Source organism: Piliocolobus tephrosceles, chromosome 17, assembly GCF_002776525.5.
Source record: "Piliocolobus tephrosceles isolate RC106 chromosome 17, ASM277652v3, whole genome shotgun sequence".
NCBI lineage: Eukaryota > Metazoa > Chordata > Mammalia > Primates > Cercopithecidae > Piliocolobus > Piliocolobus tephrosceles.
The window spans coordinates 5,069,860-5,089,543 of NC_045450.1; the positions used below are offsets into that span (position 1 = coordinate 5,069,860).

The 19,684-nt window shown below is 52.5% G+C and overlaps 1 protein-coding gene across 1 annotated transcript; it reads right to left on the minus strand.

Moving 5' to 3' along the window:
- Positions 1-312: 312 nt before the first annotated feature.
- NAGPA (N-acetylglucosamine-1-phosphodiester alpha-N-acetylglucosaminidase) lies at positions 313-9,693 on the minus strand. The gene is made up of 10 exons (XM_023225794.1): positions 9,582-9,693; positions 9,026-9,481; positions 7,503-7,642; positions 5,811-5,919; positions 4,314-4,442; positions 3,400-3,605; positions 3,266-3,313; positions 2,735-2,836; positions 2,592-2,655; positions 313-1,155 (listed from the first exon to the last, which is right to left on the minus strand). Exons 1-10 carry the CDS (start codon positions 9,665-9,667, stop codon positions 948-950), a joined length of 1,548 nt encoding a protein of 515 aa, XP_023081562.1. The 5' UTR covers positions 9,668-9,693; the 3' UTR covers positions 313-947.
- Between the last annotated feature and the right edge of the window lie 9,991 nt (positions 9,694-19,684).

The following is a 19,684-nucleotide window of genomic DNA, read 5'->3' on the forward strand; positions in this document are numbered from 1 at the left end:
AGATAGTGCCATTACACTCCAGCCAGGGCAACAGAGCGAGACCCTGTTTCTAAGAAAGACAAGTAGTGTGGTCTGGGGACCTGAAGCATCAGCATCGCCTGCAAGCTTGTTGGAAGTGCAGAATTGCTTGCCTCACCCCAGGCCCAAATCTGCATTTTAACAAGATCGCCTCGTGACCTGTGCATATTGAAGTTTGAAAAGCACTGGATTAAACAAGCAGGGAACGGGACTTGGCTCCGGGACACCGCTGTGACCTGTTTAGGGATAAACTACACCTGCTAAGCCCTAGCAGCGCCCTGAAGTCCATGATTCAGAATCCAGACACCACCTGGTGGCTTCTTTTATTATATCAATTTATTCAAGTGATTAAAAAAAGTTATTGGCAGCAGGATGACAAAATAGGTCTGTAAACATGATTTCATCCCCCACTCTTCTTCCAAGGAGTTTCCTATGACAGGAAATCGAATTCTAGTTGGCAAATCCTGTGATGAGGTGTGTAGAAAAGGGGTCCTGTGTCACCGCCGGGAAGGCAGACTCGTCCCTTTAACCCACCCCAGCCGGGGCGCTGGCCGGGATGTGCTGTCTTGTCATGATGTGGTCACTGGGCTTGGTTCATTGGCAGCCCCTCCCCCTTCCCCAGGAGGTGGGAGGCTCTTTGGCAGTGCAGCAGCCCTCCCGGGGGCACAGGCTTCTCGGCAGCAGACACAGGCAGGCAGGCAGGAAGCAGGCGGCTGAGTCCAGGGAGCATGGTATTGCTACAGTCACAGGTGCCCTGGCAGGTGGCCAGGTGAGGGGCTGAGGCACAAGTGCTATCAGGAACTTGGCTGCCCCACAGGGGCTGAGGACACCCAGATGGTCCACGCCAGCGGCCTTGAAATTTCCCCTGCAGAAGCCAGACGGTGGGGAAACAAGCTTTCGGGATGTGCCACTCCGGGCAGCTTGAGGCTTCAGTCCTTGAAGGGGTTGTGGGCGCCCCCTGGCGGCTCCTTCTCTGCAGCCAGCAGCTCCCCGTTCATCTCCTGCAGTGGGTGGTATGCATAGTCCCCACGCAGGCGCCGGTTCCTCTCTGCTCTGGACAGGAGCAAGGACAGGTTCGCTGCGACGCTGAGCAGCAGGAGGAAGGCCAGCGCCAGCGTGAGGGCTAGCCAGGCGGTCCTGCAGACAGGAGAGAAGCCCCAAGTGGGGGACTGCTGGGTGGACTCGGGGCTGGGGGAGCACTGGAGGGGCTTTCCTCCACCCAGTAGAGACAGCACTCAATCAGGTGCCTCCAGGGACCACACAGGGCATGTTTTGAGCAAAATGGACGAGGTGGGGATGGGGCAACATTTAAGACATGTGTAGGGAACAGCAGAGGCAGTCATGACATGCAGTGCAGGTCCGTGCTGCCCCATCTCCTGATTTTTTTTTTTTTTTTGAGGTAGAGTCTCATTCTGTTGCCCAGGCTGGAGTGCAGTGGCACGATCTCGGCTCACTGCAAGCTCCGCCTCCCGGGTTCAAACGATGCCCCTGCCTCAGCGTCCCGAGCAGGACTACAGGCTTGAATGACCATGCCTGGCTAATTTTCATAATTTTAGTAGAGACCAGGTTTCACCATGTTGGCCAGGCTGGTCTTGAACTCCTGACCTCAAGTGATCCACCCGCCTCAGCCTCTCAAAGTGCTAGGATTACAGGTGTGAGCCACCACACCTGGCCTGATATTTTAAGAGAAGCCACTAAAAAAGTTTTTAAGGCTGGGCCTGGAATCCCAGCACTTTGGGAGGCTGAGGCGGGTGGATCACTTGAGGTCAGGAGTTCAAGACCAGCCTGGCCAACATGGTGAAATCCCGTCTCTACTAAAAATATGAAAATTAGCTGGGCACCTGTAATCCCAGCTACTAAGGAGACTGAGGCACAAGAATCGCCTGAACCCAGGAGGCGGAGGTTGTGGTGAGCTGAGATCACACCACTGTACTCCAGCGTGGGTGACAGAGTGAGACGTCGTCTCAAAAAAAAAAAAAAAAAGTTTAAAAACATGTGAATGTTACTGCTTTTCAGATGCTGCTAATGTATTTTAAATTTTTAAAAATTGTGTAAGCCAAATAAAACACAACTGGAGGCTAGGCATGGGGGCTGGGAGGCCGAGGTGAGAGGATCACTTGAGCCCAGGACTGTGCACCTCGTCTGTGCAACACAGTGAGATCCTATCTCTAAAAAACAGTAAAAAATAAAATTAGCTGCATGCGGGGGTATGTGCCTGTCGTCCTAGCTACTTGGGAAGCTGAGGCGGGAGGATCGCAGTGAGCTGACTGTACCACAGCACTTCCGCCCGGATGACAGAATGAAGAAACGCCCTGCCCCCACCCTGGGATCTCATCTAGCCCAGTTTGCATTCTGAGCTCCAAGGGGGATGCTGACAATAGAGGCTGGGTACTCAGAGGCCCTGGGCTCTGCTCCAGGGTCCCCAAAGCAGACAGTGGGGAGAGCTGGTTCCCCTTCCTCTAAGACAGGGAGCTGGCAGGGGGCAAGGGTGGAGATGGACCTCACAGGGGAAGGGTGCAGGAGAAAAGGGGGATTCCTCCCATCTTGGCCCCAGCTCCCACAGAAGCACCTACCTGCTGAAAAAGGAGACTTCTCCTGCCCTCAGGGTGGCTTCAGATGGCTGGAGACACTGCTTTACTGTAACATACCAGAGACAGACTGAAGGGGCCGCAGCAGGAGCGTCCGCCCAACCCCCTCCCCTCGGAGGGGCAGGTACCTCCAGAGATGCTGCAGTTGCCAGTCTTGGGGTCACAGGGACAATGGCGCTCACACTCACAAGGCCTCTGGCAGCCCGGCCCGTGCCAGCCAAGGGGACACTCTATGGAAAGGAGATGGGAGAAGGGAGGAGAGAGGACAGAGGTTGGGGCCTCCCATGTCAGAGCCTTTCTTGACAGGACAGGATACCCTGGCCCATGTGTACAGAGCTGGGCTGAAGGCGAAGCATCCCCTGCCCTCCGTGGGCTAGCCCCTGAACGAGACCTTATGTGGAAGCAGAATCTCTGCAGAGGTACTTCAGTTGGGATCTCAAGATGAGATCATCCCGGATTTAAGGTGGGCACTGGAGCTGGAGCCCTTTGTGGAATGGGCCACAGGGAATCATGCAGTGACTTGCAGGTGAGGCAGGGGCAGAAAACAAGAGGCAAGCTGTTCTCAGACCAGAAGGTGGGGACAGAGGCAGCAGAGGGCTAGTGGGGGGGGCTGCCGGGGCCACCGTCTCCCCACCCGCCAGTGGCGTGGCAGCTCCTACCTTCACTGCAGTTGGACCCGGTCCAACCGGCATCACAGCGGCAGCCAGCTGCCGAGATAAGACCGGGGAGGCCAGGTGAGGGCCCAGGGCAAGGCAGGGCTGGGCACAGACCCCTCCCCAGAACCCCCACTCACTCTCTGTGCACAGGCCGTGCTGGCTGCAGTTAGAGGGGCCACAGTCCAGCTCGCCGCAGCTGGGACCCCGCCAGAAGTGCCCGGTGCACTGGCAGTGCCCGTCCACGCAGGTCCCGTGGCCGTGGCAGTCAGGCGGCTGGCAGCGGGGTTCGTGCACACACACCACGGTGGACACTTGGCGGGGACAGCGCCACATGTTGTCCTGGCTGTAGAGGGATGTGATGTGTGAGGAGAGGCCACGCCCAGACGGCCCTTTAACCCCCTCCAGGGCAGCCCCCACCGCCCCTCTCTCTGTTCTTGTCTGTCTGCCTCCCTACCTATGAGATGGGGTCTCTCTATTTATTTCTGAGATGAGGTATTGTGATCCTTCCACCTGAACCTCCTGAGCAGCTGTAACCGTAAGATGTGCGCCATCACGCCCAGCTAATTTTTTTATCCTTTGTAGAGATGGGGTCTCACTATGTTGCCCAGGCTGGTCTTGAACTCTTGGGCTCAAGCAATCCTCCCACCTCGTCCTCCCAAAGCACTGGGATTCCAGGCGAGAGCCGCTGTGCCCGGCCCCTCTCCAGCCTTTTATAGGTTCCTCTGCTTCCTACAATCCCTCCCAGCCCTAGGCCTTTCACATGTGGTGCCGTCTGCCCGGAAGAGTCTCCCCCCCCCCCACCACCCCACTACCACCTCCTTCTAATCTCAGTTCTTATTCTGTTATCCTCAGGGAGGTCTTTGTTGGCCGACTGACCCCTGTTCCTAGGCCGGGGTAGTACTGGCATCCTGGGGGAGGGACTGTAGCATTTTCTGCTCACTCTTGAACCCCCAGGGCCTGGCACACAGCAGGCACTCACTATTGGCTGAATGAGACAGGCTGGGGCAGACCTGGACTGCAGCCCTCATGATGGCGGCTTTCACGTGCTTACCAGTGATCTGACGGATAACTGGCCAAGGTCCCATTGAGCACGAAGGTGGCAGAGCCACCCCCATCCAGGTTGATGGCGTTGACCACGTCCTGTTTCAGCAGGAACTCCGCCATTTCCCACAGGTTGATGCTGCGGCACAAAGTGGCATTGTTCAGGCTCAGCGCCCACCATCGTTTCCGATTTAACTCCTTCTCCTTCCGCAGTGCACAGCGTCACGCCCACAGTGCAGGCACATTTCTAAGCGGCCCCCATCCTCAAGCATGTCTCGTCCTAGCCCCCAGAAGCTGTGAACACGTGAGATCACACCCATGCCTGTGCTGTTACATGGCACAGGCATCCTTAAGGGAGGGGAAACGGCCTGGAGGATCTGGGTGGGGCCACTGGAATCACAGGAGCCGTTCAACACAGAGAACCTTCTCTGGCTGGTGGCAGAAAAGGAAATGAGATTTGAAATAAGAGGGGGATGAGAGGGTGGGCTGGACAACTTGGGGAGGGGACACACGTGGGAAGGAACCTGGGCAGCCTGAAGGAGCTGAGGCCCCAGACTGCGGCTAGGAGGGAAACTAAGACCTCAGTCCCCCAACTGAGGGGACGTGGATTCTGCCAATAACCTAAACAAGAGGATTCTTTCCAGATCCGAGAGCCCTGCCTGACCAGCATCTTGGTTTTGTCCATGGGATACCCTGAACATAGAACATTCCAAGTCGACCAGCCTGGCCAACATGATAAAATCCTGTGTCTACTAAAAATACAAAAATTAGCCAGGTGCGGTGACTCACGTTGGCAATTCCAGCACTTTGGAAGGCTGTGGTAGATGGATCACCTTAGGTCAGGAGTTCGAGACCAGCCTGGCCAACATGATGAACCCCCCCCCCATCTGTACTAAAAATATAAAAATTAGCCGGGCGTGGTGGCGGGTTCCTGTAATCCCAGCTACTCGGGAGGCTGAGGTGGGAGGATCACTTGAACCCGAGAGGTAGAGGTTGCAGTGAGCTGAGACTGCAACACTGCACTCCAGCCTGGGCGACGGAGTAAGACCCTGCCTCAAAGAAACAAACAAAAGAACATTCCCTGTTGAGTGTTGCTAAATGTGTGCTAGCTATGCAGCCAGAGTAAAGCAATACACTCTCTTTACAGGGGATAGAAATGCGGCTGAGGGAGGCTGAGTGACTTGTCTACGGCATAGGATGGCTGAGCTGGGGATGGAACCAAGGTCTGCTCCCTGCTAACTTTGTGACCATTTCCTTGTATCCTAACTAGGGTTCAGGAAAGGTGAGGCCTAAAGCTGGAGATGTTGAGTTCTTGGAACTGGGAAAGATCTCAGGACCCTCATCCTGTGGGAGGGTAGGCGGGGGGGCCCTGGGAGGGGGGTCAGATAGGTGTGAACATCCCAGAAAGCAGGTCGAGTCAGAGGGTCAACGTCTGGCTGTCATTGGGTCAACGTTCCTCCCAGCAGGACTGAGCCCCAGCCAGGGGGCCTCAGCTCCCAGGACTCACCCACGCTGCTCCGTTTGGCCGTCTGCATGAAAGAGCACCAGCTGCCCTTTCCGGTCGTGGCCAATGGCCGTCCTGGCTGATATCACATTCACAAATTTGCTAAAGGAACCTGAAGGAGAAGCAGCCTGGCTGATCACCGGCCCCTTGGGAGGCCTCTTGCTTCTTGCCTAACTGCACTTTCCACTGGTCTGAGCTACCCACTACCTCCCTGGGAAGCACAGCAGCCTCCTGGCTCACCTCCCTGCCTCCCCTCTGCATATCCCAGTCTCCCCAGGACAGCCAGGGGGGCTCTTCTTGCAGGTAAACCAAGCTATGCCAGCCTCCAGGTGAAGACCCTCTAATGCTTTCCCCTGTTCTTTTATTTTTTTTAATATGTATTTTTTGAGACGGAGTCTCGCTCTGTCGCCCAGACTGGAGTGCAGTGGCCGGATCTCAGTTCACTGTAAGCTCCGCCTCCCGAGTTCACGCCATTCTCCTGCCTCAGCCTCCTGAATAGCTGGGACTACAGGTGCCTGCCACCTCGCCCGGCTAGTTTTTTGTATTTTTTAGTAGAGACGGGGTTTCACTGTGTTAGCCAGGATGGTCTCGATCTCCTGACCTCATAATCTGCCCGTCTCGGCCTCCCAAAGTGTTGGGATTACAGGCTTGAGCCACTGCGCCCGGCCACGGTTTCCCCTGTTCTTAGAACAAGATCCAAAGGGCCAGCATGCCCTCCCCAGCCTCTTCCTCCTCCTGCTTCAGCTCCTGGGTGTCCCCTCACCACCCTGCAGCCACTTTGCACTTCCTGTTCCCTCTGGCTGAGAACTGTGCTTTTCTCTAGCTTGCTCCTTCGTCAGATCACCTCGTTAGTGAGGCCTTCCTTGACAGCCTACTCTTTTCTTTTTTTTTTGAGACAGAGAGTCTCGCTGCCTTGCCCAGGCTGGAGTGCAGTGGCCGGATCTCGGCTCACTGCAACCTCCGCCTCCCAGGTTCAAGCAATTCTGTTGCCTCAGCCTCCCAAGTAACTGGCACACACCACCATGCCTGGCTAATTTTTGTGTTTTTTTTTGTAGAGACAGGTCTCACTATGTTGCCCAGGCAGGTCTCGAACTCCTGGGCTCAAGCAATCTTCTTGCCTTGGCCTCCCAAAGTGCTGGGATTACAGGTGTTAGCCACCACACCTAGCTTACTGCCCACTCTAAAACAGCCCATGCCCACATCAGGGCCATGGTATCCTGTCCCTACCCCAGTATTCCGCATCCCAGTGGTTCTCAACCTTGAGTGTTGGTCAGAATCACCACCGAGGCCCGTTAAAACACAGACTCTTGGGCCTTGCCTCTGATTCTGCAGGTCTGAGGTGGGTGGGGCTTTGGAACAAGCTCCTGGGCCACGCCGATGTTGCAGGTCCATGAAGATTTTTTTCTCTTCACTTTTCTCTCCCTGTACCCATGGCCCCTGTCCCCATCTCTCCCCTTTCCCCCAACTTTATTTTTGTTTCTGAGCACTTACCAATTCTTTTCAGCACATTCTAGAACTATTTTCTGTCTTATATATTGAATAGAAGCCTATCTTCATCCCCATGAATCCCCAGTACCCAGAGTAGTGCTGGGCACAAAGTAGCTGTTCAATACTCCAAAGACTTAAGAACAGCTCCGCCCAGCCCACTGGTCATGGTTTTCAAGACGGCTGTTGTCAACAGCCTCCCCATCCAACCTGTCTCCTGTGTCTCGTCGCACTCTGTGGCTTGGCTCTCGTTGATGTAGATGCTTCCATTACGAATCAGCCACACGACCCCACTCAGCAGCTGCACAAATGGGTTCTCAGTGTCCAGCACCTCCTCCTCAGACAGGTACCTGGATCCGGGGAAGGTGGGAAGCTCACTCACCAGCAGGAGCAACTGCAGAGAGTCAGGCTGTTTCTCCCTGGCTGCCCCAACCTGGCTGCTAGATTCCCCCCTCGTGCCCCAGGAACCTGCTGGGACCTGAGTGCAGCTGAGACAACTTAACGGCCCTAGGAAATCTCCCTGTTGTCAGAGCTGAAGCTGGACAGGGTTCTAACAACAGGATCGCAACGCGCCTTTGCAAACAGTCTAAGTTTCATTTAATAGAAATGACCATCCGCCAACAGATCTCAAATCCATCCATGGCCCTCAATCTCCAGGCCATACCCAGCCCAACCACCACCTGATGCCTGTTATGGCCTCTTCATTGGGTTCCTCGTTTCTCCACTGATTTCTCTCACCTGGTCCTACCCATGATCAGAACAAGCTTTAACATCACCAAATAATTTTTTTGTTTTTTGTTTTTTTTTGAGACTCAATTTTAAATAATTCAAATCATCAGTCTTGGCAGGGCGTGTTGGCTCACACCTGTCATCCCAGCACTTTGGGAGGCCGAGGCAGGCGGATCACTTGAGGTCAGGAGTTTGAGACCAGCCCCGCCAATATGGTGAAACCCTGTCTCTACTAAAAATACAAAAATTAGCTGGGCATGGTGGTACACGCCTATAGTCCCAGCTATTCCAGAGGCGGAGGCAGAAGAATTGCTTGAACCTGGGAGGCGGAGGTTGCAGTGAGCCAAGATGGTGCCACTGCACTCCAGCCTGGGCGACAGAGCAAGACTCTGTCTCAAAAAGAAAAAAAACACAAAATCATCAGTCTTGATGAGTTGATGTTTCTGACACCCCACTCCTTTTTCAGTCCCTCTCACACACAAGCCCCCCGAGCCTCCGACCTTTGTGCTCGGGGTTCCTTTGGACTGAAATGCTCTTCCTCCCCTCCTCCAGTTCTGTCCTTGGCTGACTTAGTGAGTAATCTTCAAGTTTCAATTCAAAGGTCACCTTGGAGAAGCCTGTTTCAGATCACCCTCCCTAAAATCAACACTGTATTTACAACCGGTTCACCCCGTTGGTTGCTTTGCTGCACACACAGCAATCAGAATGTAAGTTAGCTATTTACCCAGATTTGGTTGATTTTTCTAGTAATGGGGGAGGTCTGTTAAGGCAAAGACTGTTGTTCAGGGTTATCTCTCCAGGGCGCAGCACATTGCCTGATACAAGGAAGTGCTCAATGATACTGAATGATGAATAAACTCTGCAAGGAAACGATTCCTATACCCATTCTGCAGATGAGGAAACAGAGGCTCAGCTTGGTTAAATGACTTGAACATAGAGGCACGGCTACAACCCAAATCTCAGCCCCTCTGCCCTCGACAGCACGGGGCTCCCTGCCTCCTCACCCGACGACCAGGGTCCCGTCGCGGCGGATCCCGAACTGCGCGTTCTGCAGCCCTCCGGAGCTGCTCACCCGCCGCTCGTCGCTCACTACGTTCCCCAGGCACTCGCCCGTGTTCATGCGGAAGAAGCCGCCGTTCTGGGCGACGCGGCAGCCGGCCGCCCGCGCCGTCTCCTCCACGGTGGCGCGTCGTCTCGCCGCGCAGCCGCCGGGCCCACCGGGCTCTAGTACCGAGAAGGTGAGCAGGGGCGCAACGGCTCGCGTCAGGTGGCCGGCCACCGCGCGGTCCCTGAAGTGCGACACGAAGGTTCGCACGGCCAGACCGCCGGCGCTGGGGGTCGCGGGGGGCGGAGGCCAACTCTCGTGCTCGCGGCGGCCGGCGCGCACCCGTGTGCAGTCCCGGGGGAGGCGCGCGCGCGCGCGTGGATAGGGCAGCAGCAGGTCGTCGTCGCGGGAGGCCCTGCGGGGACGGGCGGCCGTGAGTTTGGGGGGCTGTCCTCGTGAGCTCTGAGGACGGGGGGGGGGCCCCGAACCAGGCTCGCCCCGGGAGCTGCACTCACCCCGAGTCGAGGCCGCCGGACGCTTCCCAGAGGAAGCCGAGTAGCGCAAGCCGGAGGAGAAGCCAACGACCCGTGGAGGCCGCCATGTTGGACCGGGGCCTCGGGTCACGTGGGGTGGCCTCACGTGACTCAAGTCCCGGGCTGGCCGCTTTTAGCTTGGACTAAATTACCTGTGTTTTTCTGGGGGGTCGGGCGGTGCTAGTGATGGTAACTTTTTATCTCCATGTTATCTCAAATCTACAGGAAGCTACAAGGAAAAAGAAGTTACAGGCATAAAGAACTCTCGTAGAACTTTTATTCTTGTTTAGCAGTTGTTTAGGCTTGCCTGATTTACGCAATCATTTGTACTTCGTTTTTTTTTTTCCTGAACCAATTGCAGCCAAACTGCAGACATCATAATCCTTTACCCCATACCTCACTATGCACCTCCTAAGAACAAGGGCTTTTTTTTAACCACAGGGCAAAATCGTTAGGACAACCCCACTGACACACTTCTGTGATCTTATCCACAGCTAACCTTCAATTGTCCCTCTAATGTCTTTTTTCTTTTCTTCTTCTTTTTTTTTTTCCTTTTTGGCTGCCCGTGACCCTGTAATCCAGGAGTTGCTTTTAGTTGTCATGTCACTTTGATCTCTTAATCTGGAAGGCTCCTCAGCCTTTTGTCTTTTGCGACCTTGGCGTTTTTGAAGACAGCCCAGCTACATAATTTGTGTGACTCAGTGCAAAATGAAAACGTGGGGACACTTGCTAAAAAAACCCAGAAAACTATTAAGAATTTCAAGATGGTCAGAGCAAATGGTTGCAGCAAGCCAGGGACCTTCTGAGTGAGGCCATGAAGCTGACCCTGAGTATAGAAGCCAGTTTATTTTGTAGCATGTGCTTCAAGCTTCCTTTGAGAGGATTCGTCTCTTCAGGCCTCTTGTCGCAGTACAGTGTCCAGGGTTGGGTGGTGTCTTGGTGCCAGTGCAGTGCATGGGCCACTCCAGGAGCCACAGCAAGTCTAGTTGGCTTGATACTGTTGCAGTCTTGCCAGTATACCTTAATGTAGCAGTTTCTACTTGTCTGAATTAGTACCAGGGGTTCTTTGTCCTACCTCGGATTGCCGGGTTACAGCTGAATGCGAAAAGCTTTTTTTTTTTTTTTTTTTTTTTTTTTAAGAGAGTTTTGCTCTTGTGGCCCAGGCTGGAGTGCAGTGGTGCCATCTTGGCTCACTGCAACCTCCACAACCTCTGCCTCTTTGGTTCAAACGATTCTTCTGCCTCAGTCTCTCAAGTAGCTGGGATTACAGACATGTGCCACCACGCCCGGCTGATTTTTGTATTTTGGGTAGAGACGAAGTTTTACCATGTTGGCCAGGCTGGTCTCAAACTCCTGACCTCAGGTGATCCGCCTCCCTTGGCCTCCCAAAGTGCTGGGATTACAGGCGTGAGCCACTGTGCCTGGCCACAAAAAACTTCAATAAGACACTGCTCTCCTTCCGGTAAAGCTTAGTAACTTTTTTTTTTTGAGACGGAGTCTTGCTCTGTGCCCCAGGCTGGAATGCAGGGGCGCAATCTCGGCTCACTGCAAGTTCCCCCCCCCCCCCCCCCCCCCCCCGCCGGGTTCACGCCATTCTCTTGCCTCAGCCTTCCGAGTAGTTGGGACTACAGGCGTCCACCACCACGCCTGGCTAATTTTCTTGTATTTTTAGGAGAGACGGGGTTTCACCGTGTTAGCCAGGATGGTCTCTATCTCCTGACCTCGTGATCCGCCCGCCTTGGCCTCCCAAAGTGCTGGGATTACAGGCTTGAGCCACCGCGCCCGGCCAAACTTAGTAACTTCTTATCAGTAAAGCTGCCTGTGCAACTCCCCTTATCTTATGCAGCTGTGGGTATGTCTCTAGGCAAGTGCAAATTGCTGCTTCTTTTGTGTAACTGTGGGTTTGTTTTAGATAAGGCCCCCTCCTCCATGTGCCCGTTTCCATGGAGCCCACAGTGTGTATGCCGGAAAAGCGGAGGAAACTTTTTCCCGGAAGCCTGCTAATTATACAAAGAACAGAGGGCTTTTGTGCTGGACCCTGTTTGCTTATCTATGTGCACGTCCAGCCTGAGTTTTTTCCCAGGTTGTTTTATTTTTGCCAGTTGCTGCGACTTTTCAGGCAGGCCACTTCTGAGGTGGGAATTTTCCCCAACGGATTTTTCTTTTCCTTCTCCCTCACTACCACAGGTATAGGGGGACACAGGTATAGGGGCCAGGTCAGCCCCTTTTCATCCGCAGTCAGCACTTCTGTGCTTCATCTCAGACCCCTCTTTGAGCCATTGCTCCTTTGAGCCAGTGGACGGTGAGGGTTACTGAATTCAGAGAGTGTCCCCCTAAACTCATGTCCTTACCAGAACCTCAGAATGTGAACGTATTTGGAAACTGGGTCTTCACAGATGTAGTTAGTTAAGATGAGGTCATACTGGAGTAGGGTGGGCCCTGAATCCACTGTGAGCGGTGTTCTTGTAAAGGACACAAATAGACACGGAGGAAAGGTCCTCTGAACACAGGCGAGATTGGAGTGATGCAGTCATAAGTCAAAGAATGCAAAGATTGCTAGCAGCCACCAAGAGCTAGGAGAGAGGCGTGGGACAGACTCGTGAACTTTGACAGAGGACATGGTCATACTGATGCCGTGCTTTTGGAAACTAATATAATTCAGGGACCTGAAAGGGGTCCCGGGAGCAGCTCTGACGCTCCTAGGTCACTTTCTTTTTTTTTTTTTTTTTGAGACGGAGTCTCGCTCTGTCGCCCAGGCTGGAGTGCAGTGGCCGGATCTCAGCTCACTGCAAGCTCCGCCTCCCGGGTTCACACCATTCTCCTGCCTCAGCCTCCCGAGCAGCTGGGATTACAGACGCCCACCACCACGCCCGGCTAGTTTTTTTTTGTATTTTTTTTTTTAGTAGAGACGGGGTTTCACCGGGTTAGCCAGGATCTCGATCTCCTGACCTCGTGATCCACCCGTCTCGGCCTCCCAGAGTGCTGGGATTACAGGCTTGAGCCACCGTGCCCGGCTGGTCACTTTCTTTAACCACATACAAAATGATTGCTCCTCCCAGAGGCTTAAGTGACCTGGCCTGACGCAAATATATTGATGTGAAGTGAGTATATCTTTCTGATCTTTGCACTGGGCCACTAAAAATAACCAGCAGAGGATCCCAGGCCTGACGCCTACTCCCTGCCCCTGGAAGCGCTCTTTTTTCTGCCTCAGTGAGGAGTTGCAGGAACAGGCAGTCTCTGGCAAGTTCTGACTTCGGTTTTCTCCCTACTTTGAGGCTTGTGACTCCTTTGCCAAGTTTTTCTAAGCACATAATGGGTGCCACAGAAATTCTGCATTTGAACAGAGCAGCCTGTATCCACAGTTCTCGCCACAGCTGCTAACAAAGCCAAGGGTTTTCTTTTTTGTTTTTCAGCCTGGAATACTTTTGTCCCCTCGTAGCATCCTCGTCTGAGTTCCACCATCATCTGTGTGTTCAACAGGCTGAGCATCTCGTATATGCTCCATTGCCGATGATCCCTGCCTTCATGGAGCTTAGATTTTCAGGGGGAAACACACATGAAACAATTATGTGATGAATGCAAGAAGCAAAGGGCAGGACCCCGAGAGAAGGAGGTTGCAGGTGTGTCAGGGAAGCCTCTCCAAGCCCATTTAGACTGGTTTGAAGGAAAGAAAAGAAGGTGTAGCTGTGGGCAGATCAGGGCCAGAGCCTGAGGTGGGAAACAGCTTGGCAGGTGCAGCAGGAAGAGCCACTTGGTGGGAGAGGAGGGCCATGGGGGAGGGGCTGGAGGTGGTGAGCAGGGTTGAGGTGGAAGGGCCAGGCCAAGGCCAGATCCTACATGCAGGATTCCAGGGAAATGGGTATGGATTTCAGCCAAAGTGAAATAGTAAGCCTTTGGAAGGTTTTTAAAAAACTTTATTAAGATATAATTTACATACTGTAAAATTCTTCTACTTTAAATGTACAATGCAATGATTTTTAGTGAATATACATCGATATTCCAGCATCACCATTATCCAGTTTTAGGATTTTTTTTTTTTATCACCCAGAAAAGTTCTGTCATGTAATTCTATTATTATTATTATTATTATTATTTTTTTTTTTGAGACGGAGTCTCGCTGTGTCGCCCAGACTGGAGTTCAGTGGCCGGATCTCAGCTCACTGCAAGCTCTGCCTCCCGGGTTTACGCCATTCTCCTGCCTCAGCCTCCCGAGTGGCTGGGACTACAGGCGCCTGCCACCTCTCCTGGCTAGTTTTTTGTATTTTTTAGTAGAGACGGGGTTTCACCGTGTTAGCTAGGATAGTCTCGATCTCCTGACCTCGTGATCTGCCCGTCTCGGCCTCCCAAAGTGCTGGGATTACAGGCTTGAGCCACCGCGCCTGGCCGTAATTCTATTATTTAGAGACAGGATCTCGTTCTGTTGCCCAGGGTGGAGTACAGTGGTGCAATCATGGCTCACTGCAGCCTCGACTTCTTGGGCTGAAGCAATCCTCCCGCCTCAGCCTCCTGAGTAGCTGGGACTATAGGTGTGCGCCACTACGCTCAGCTAATTTTTGTCTTTTAGTAGAGATGAGGTTTCACCATATTGGTTGGCCAGGATGGTCTCGATCTCTTGACTTCGTGATCCGCCTGCCTTTGCCTCCCAAAGTGCTAGGATTACAGGCGTGAGCCACTGCATCCGGCCAACCTCGGGGAATCTTAAGGGACAAATCAAATTTAACCAGATTTGGGGTGGGGGCAGATTCGCAATTCCAAAAATGTGGAGCCAGCCCAAATGCCCATCAATCAACGAGTGGATAAACATCATATATATATGATGGAATACTACTCAGCCATAAAAAGAAATGAATTAATGGCATTCGCAACCACCTGGATGGGATTGGAAACTATTATTCTAAGTGAAGTAACTCAGGAATGGAAGACCAAACGTCGTATGTTTTCACTTATAAGTGGGAGCCAAGCTATGAGGATGCAAAGGCATAAGAATGATACAATGGTGCCGGGTGCGGTGGCTCACACGTCTGTAATCCCAGCATTTTGGAAAGCCGAGGTGGGTGGATCACCTGAAGTCAGGAGTTCGAGACCGGTTTGGCCAACGCCGTGTCTATTAAAAATACAAAAATTAGGCTGGGCGCGTTGGCAGGCGCCTGTAATCAGCACTTTGGGAGGCTCAGTCGGGTGGATTGCCTGAGTTCAGGAGTTCGAGGCTAGTCTGGGGAATACGGTGAAACTCCGTCTCTACTAAAGCACAAAAAATTAGCCAGGCGTGGTGATGTGCACCTGTAGTCACTGCTACTCGGGAGGCTGAGGCAGGAGAATTGCCTGAACCCAGGAGTTGGAGATTTCAGTGAGCCTAGATCACACCACTGCACTCCAGCCTGGGGGACAGAGCAAGACCCCGTCTCAAACAAACAACAAACAAACCCCAAAATTAGCCAGGCATGGTGGTGCGTGCCTGTAATCCCCAGGTACTCAGGAGGCCTCAGCACAAGAATCACTTGAACCCAGGAGGCAGAGGTTGCAGTGAGCCGAGATCGCCCGCCACTGCACTCCGGCCTCAAAAAAAGAAAAAAAGTTACAATGGAATTTGGGGACTCGGGTGGGAAAGAGTGGGAAGGAGGTGAGGGATAGAAGACTACAAATTGGTTTCAGTGTATACTGCTCAGGTGATGGGTGTACCAGAATCTCTCAAATCACCACTCATGTAACCAAATAACACCTATTCCCCAGAAACCTATGGAAATAAAAAATAGAGAATAGGTGTAAACCCGGAAAAAGCAGGGATACTGGGGGGACGTTGCCCAAGTCAGTCTTCCTGGCTCTGGTGGGTGAGGGGGGCAGAGACTTAGCCGCTGAGAGACGGGAGTGGGGAAGCAGGCGTGAAAGGATGGCTTGAACTTGCCGCAGCTCTCACCAATCCCTTCCCATGCTCTCTTGCTCTCTCAGACCTCATTCCAAGCAATGGTTCTGCAGACACTGTTCTCACAACTGCTTCACACTGAACTGACATGATGGAGAAAGTCTTAACTGATTCCTTTTCCTGTGTGTATTTACGTCTTAAGAGGAAACACTTTCAACCAGGCATGGTGGCTCATGGCTGTAATCCCAGCAGAGGCAGGAGGATTGCTTGAGCCCAGGAAATCCAGGTCAGCCTGGGCAACACAGCAAGACCCCCATCTTAAAAAAAAGAAAAAAAAAAAAAAGAGGGGCCAGGCATGCTGGCTCATGCCTATTTGCTGACTCAGCAGTTTGGGAGACCAAGGCGGGCGGATCACCTGAGGTCAGGAGTTCGAGACCAGCCTGGCCAAATGGGGAAACACTGTCTCTACTAAAAATACAAAAATTAGCTGGGTGTGGTGGCGTGTGCTTGTAATCCCAGCTACTCAAGAGGCTGAGGCAGGAGAACCGCTTGGACCCAGGAGGTGGAGGTTGTAGTGATCTGAGATCATGCCACTGTACTCCAGCCTGGGTGACAGAGTGAGACCCTGTCTCAAAAAGAAAAAAAGGAAAAACTTTAAGAACATGATGACTTAATGGAATTACTTGTTTACAGTGGGATTTTATACCTTGAGCCGGGAGCCGGAAGGAATGCAAGGATGACCAAGGATTGTGGCAGGGGCACATAGAGCCACCATGGGCCGGGTGTTCCCACCAATGAGGGCCTGTCTCTCGGGCTGTGTATTTGGAGGGCAAGGAAAGAAGGCCTTGATGAAGCCCTGACGTGGGGTTTGTGCTGGGGGACCTGCTTTTCCATCCCTCTCTCATTTAACTTGAAGTCCCAAGCCTCCTTCTCTCCCTGTCTTCCTCCCACCCACTCCAAACAATCTGCCTGTGACTGGTTTTTCCGCTCTCTTTGCTACTTGAACAGAAGGCTGTCAGGAGCTGTTCTGCTCCAACGAGGGGAACCAGTGACTCTCATTTGTGGGGTGCTCCTTGTCTTGACCTGGAGTTTTGTTTCTAGCCCTTTGGAGGGTTCCCTCTTTTTTCTTTTGAGACAAGTTCTCGCACTGTCAGCCAGGCTGAGATGCCATGACATGCTCATGGCCTACTGCAGCCTCAACCTCCCAAGACTCAAGTGATCCTCCTGCCTCAGCCTCCCAAGTAGCTGGGACCACAGGCACAGGTCACCATGCCCAGCTGATTTTTGTGATTTTTCGTGGACGTGGAATTTTGTCATGTTGCCCAGGCTGGTTTCCAAATCCTGAGCTCAAGCAATCCGCCCACCTTGGTCTCCCAAAATACTGGGATTCCAGGTGTGAGCCACCGTGCCCGGTCATATGAATGGGCATTTGAGCAGAGACTGGGGCAAGGTGGAGTGTGAGTTACGTGGATGTCAGGGGAAAAGTATTTGGAAAGACAGGAGAGTCTTGCAAGGAACATGAGCTCCGTGTGGGCTGGATATATCTGTAGAGTGGATACATTCCTGGGAGCTTTTGGACTACAGCTGGGCTGTGGCTTGCTCCTGAGAAAGTTTTTTTTGTTTTGTTTATTTGTTTTTGTTTTTTGGAGATGGAGTCTTGCTCTGTCACCCAGGCTGGAGTGGAGTGGCGTGATCTTGGCTCACTGCAATCTCTGCCTCCAAGGTGCAAGCTATTCTCCTGCCTTAGTCTCCCGAGTAGCTGGGATTACAGGCAAGAGCCACCGTGCCTGGCTCATTTTTATATTTTCAGTAGAAATGGGGCTTCACCATGTTAGCCAGGCTGGTCTTGAATTCCTGGCCTCAAGTGATCCGTCCGCCTTGAGAAAGTTCTTTTTAATTTTTGGTTTCACATCAGTCCTTTACATAGAGGACCAGGCTGTGACTGGGTCATCAGGACAGGTCATCTACTTCCCCACGGGTATGGCTGGGCTGCAGGGACCTTGTTGCTGAGACTAGAAGCGGCTCGTTGAGGCAGGTGCTGCGTTTGTTTCTGGGGCTGCTGTAGTGAGGTACCATCGACTGGGGGCTTAAACCACCGAAATTTATGGTCTCACAGTTCAGGAGTGCCAGAATCATAGGCGTGAGCTAAGGATTCCCTTTCCTTGAAAATGACTGATAACGCTCCGCTTTCCGCTGAATTCATTTCACCCTTTCCCTGGTTTGGTAACTGAAACCTTCTGAAATGAACCAGTGTCAGGCCCCTGTGAGGACTCCATCCCCAATTCAGGAAGCACAGAGGTGGAGCATAATTCCCCTGATTTGTTTACGCGCAGCCGACTTCTCTCACGGTTGTGTGTCTGTTTCGGAAAACTTCTGTTTGCAAGGCAGTGTGAAAGAAATCCTTAAAGCTCATGGAGTGCCAGGTGGATATGACATTCTGGTCCTTGGTTCCCCCAAGAAAACAGCAACCTCCAGAAAGCAAGTCAAACTTGTCAGCAGAATCCAGGGATGTTCCTCGAGGCCTGACAACTTGAGAGGAATCATGGGAAGGCATTCACAGGTCCGCAGGAGAGGATCAGGTCGAGGGAGCCTATCTCCTAAAGGAAAGATCGAGAAGAACCATGCCCCCCGCTACCACCTGGGCTGCTCAGCTGGGCACAGAAGCAGCCAGGGATATTTTAATTCAGATGCTCACATATGATTCAGTTGCCACATGAGGATGATTTGCGGAGATTTTCCACCTTGAGGTAAAGCAGGACAATGCATGTAAAGAGGTTTGCAGCCCCAGGGCTGGGTTTTCAGCTGGTTTTTCTACCCCAGAGTCTAAGGCATGCAGGCTGTGTCATCAGCACCACAGACGGCCCCAGAACCCGTAATAACGTTCCAGAAGGTCTTATTGCTAAATTAGTGTCAGAGCTCCAGGGAACACATTCAGATATAGTCACACTGAGTCAGAGCTCGAGGGAAGAGCTGTAAGCTGGGAATGAGAGAACCGATGACAAGGCAGCGGCCTCTTCTGGCAGCTTCCGGAGGATGCCCCAGTTAATGTGACATCATCACTTGAGGCAGCAGGTAATGTTTACCTGGCACTTAGTATGTTACAAGCACTGTTCCCAGTATTCTACAAACGCAATACTCACAGCAGTGGAGGTTACTTTGAGGTAGGGGCTGGGTTTTTTTTTTTTTTTTTGACTCCCACTCTGTCGCCCAGGCTGGAGTGCAGTGGCACAATCATAGCTCACTGCAGCCTTGAACTCCTGGGCTCAAGTGATCCTCCCTCCTCAGCCTCCCGAGTAGCTGGGACTACAGCTGTTCACTGTTGCACCCGGTGAGGGTTTGTGGGGAGGTGTCTCGTTATGTTGCCCAGGCTGGTCTTGAGCTTCTGGATCCAAGTGATCCTCCCACCTCAGCCTCCCAAAGTGCTGGGATTATAGGGGCGAGCCACTGTGCCCCGCCAAGGTAAGGGTTATTATTATCCCAATTTTACTGATGAGAAAACTGAGTCCCAGAGAAGTTAGTGACTTTGCTCAAGGACACACACAGCTGCCTTGAATTCAGGCAGCCTGGCCACAGAACCCCACCATCAACCGCTACGTTTTACTGTGTTTTGTAAAATGACATGATGGCCTCGTGAGGCAGTGTAATGATACGGCAGAGATTTGTGCTCAGGATGCAAAAAGGAGTATGTGCTGCCTTTCGTGGTCATCTCTTGAGTTCTGGCTCATGACCTGAACTATTCTTTTCCAAGACCGTCCCTTCTCCCACTAGGAAAGATACCATATTTGATACCTGAACCAATAGCCTTTAAGATACCAGTTTATGGGTCTTTTTAGAATTTGTGGCTGGGTGCAGTGGCTCATGCCTGTAATCCCAGCACTTTGGGAGGACAAGGCAAGAGGATCGCTTGAGGCCGGGAGTTCGAGACCAGCCAGGTCCATATAGTGAGACCCTATCTTTACAAAATATTTAAACATTAGCTTGGCATGGTGGCACACATCTGTTGTCCCAGCTACTCAGGAGGCGAGATGGGAAGATGGCTTGAGCCCAGAAGTTCAAGGCTGCAGTGAGCCTGGGTGACAGAGTGAGACCTCATCTATTAATTAGAAAGGAAAAAAAGAAAGAAAGAAAAAGAAGAATTTGTGTTGAGTGGGACTGGAAAGTTGAAACAGACCAAGAGGTTGTCCAAGGTTGTCCTCAAGGCTGAGAAACAAGACTCAACCCTGGG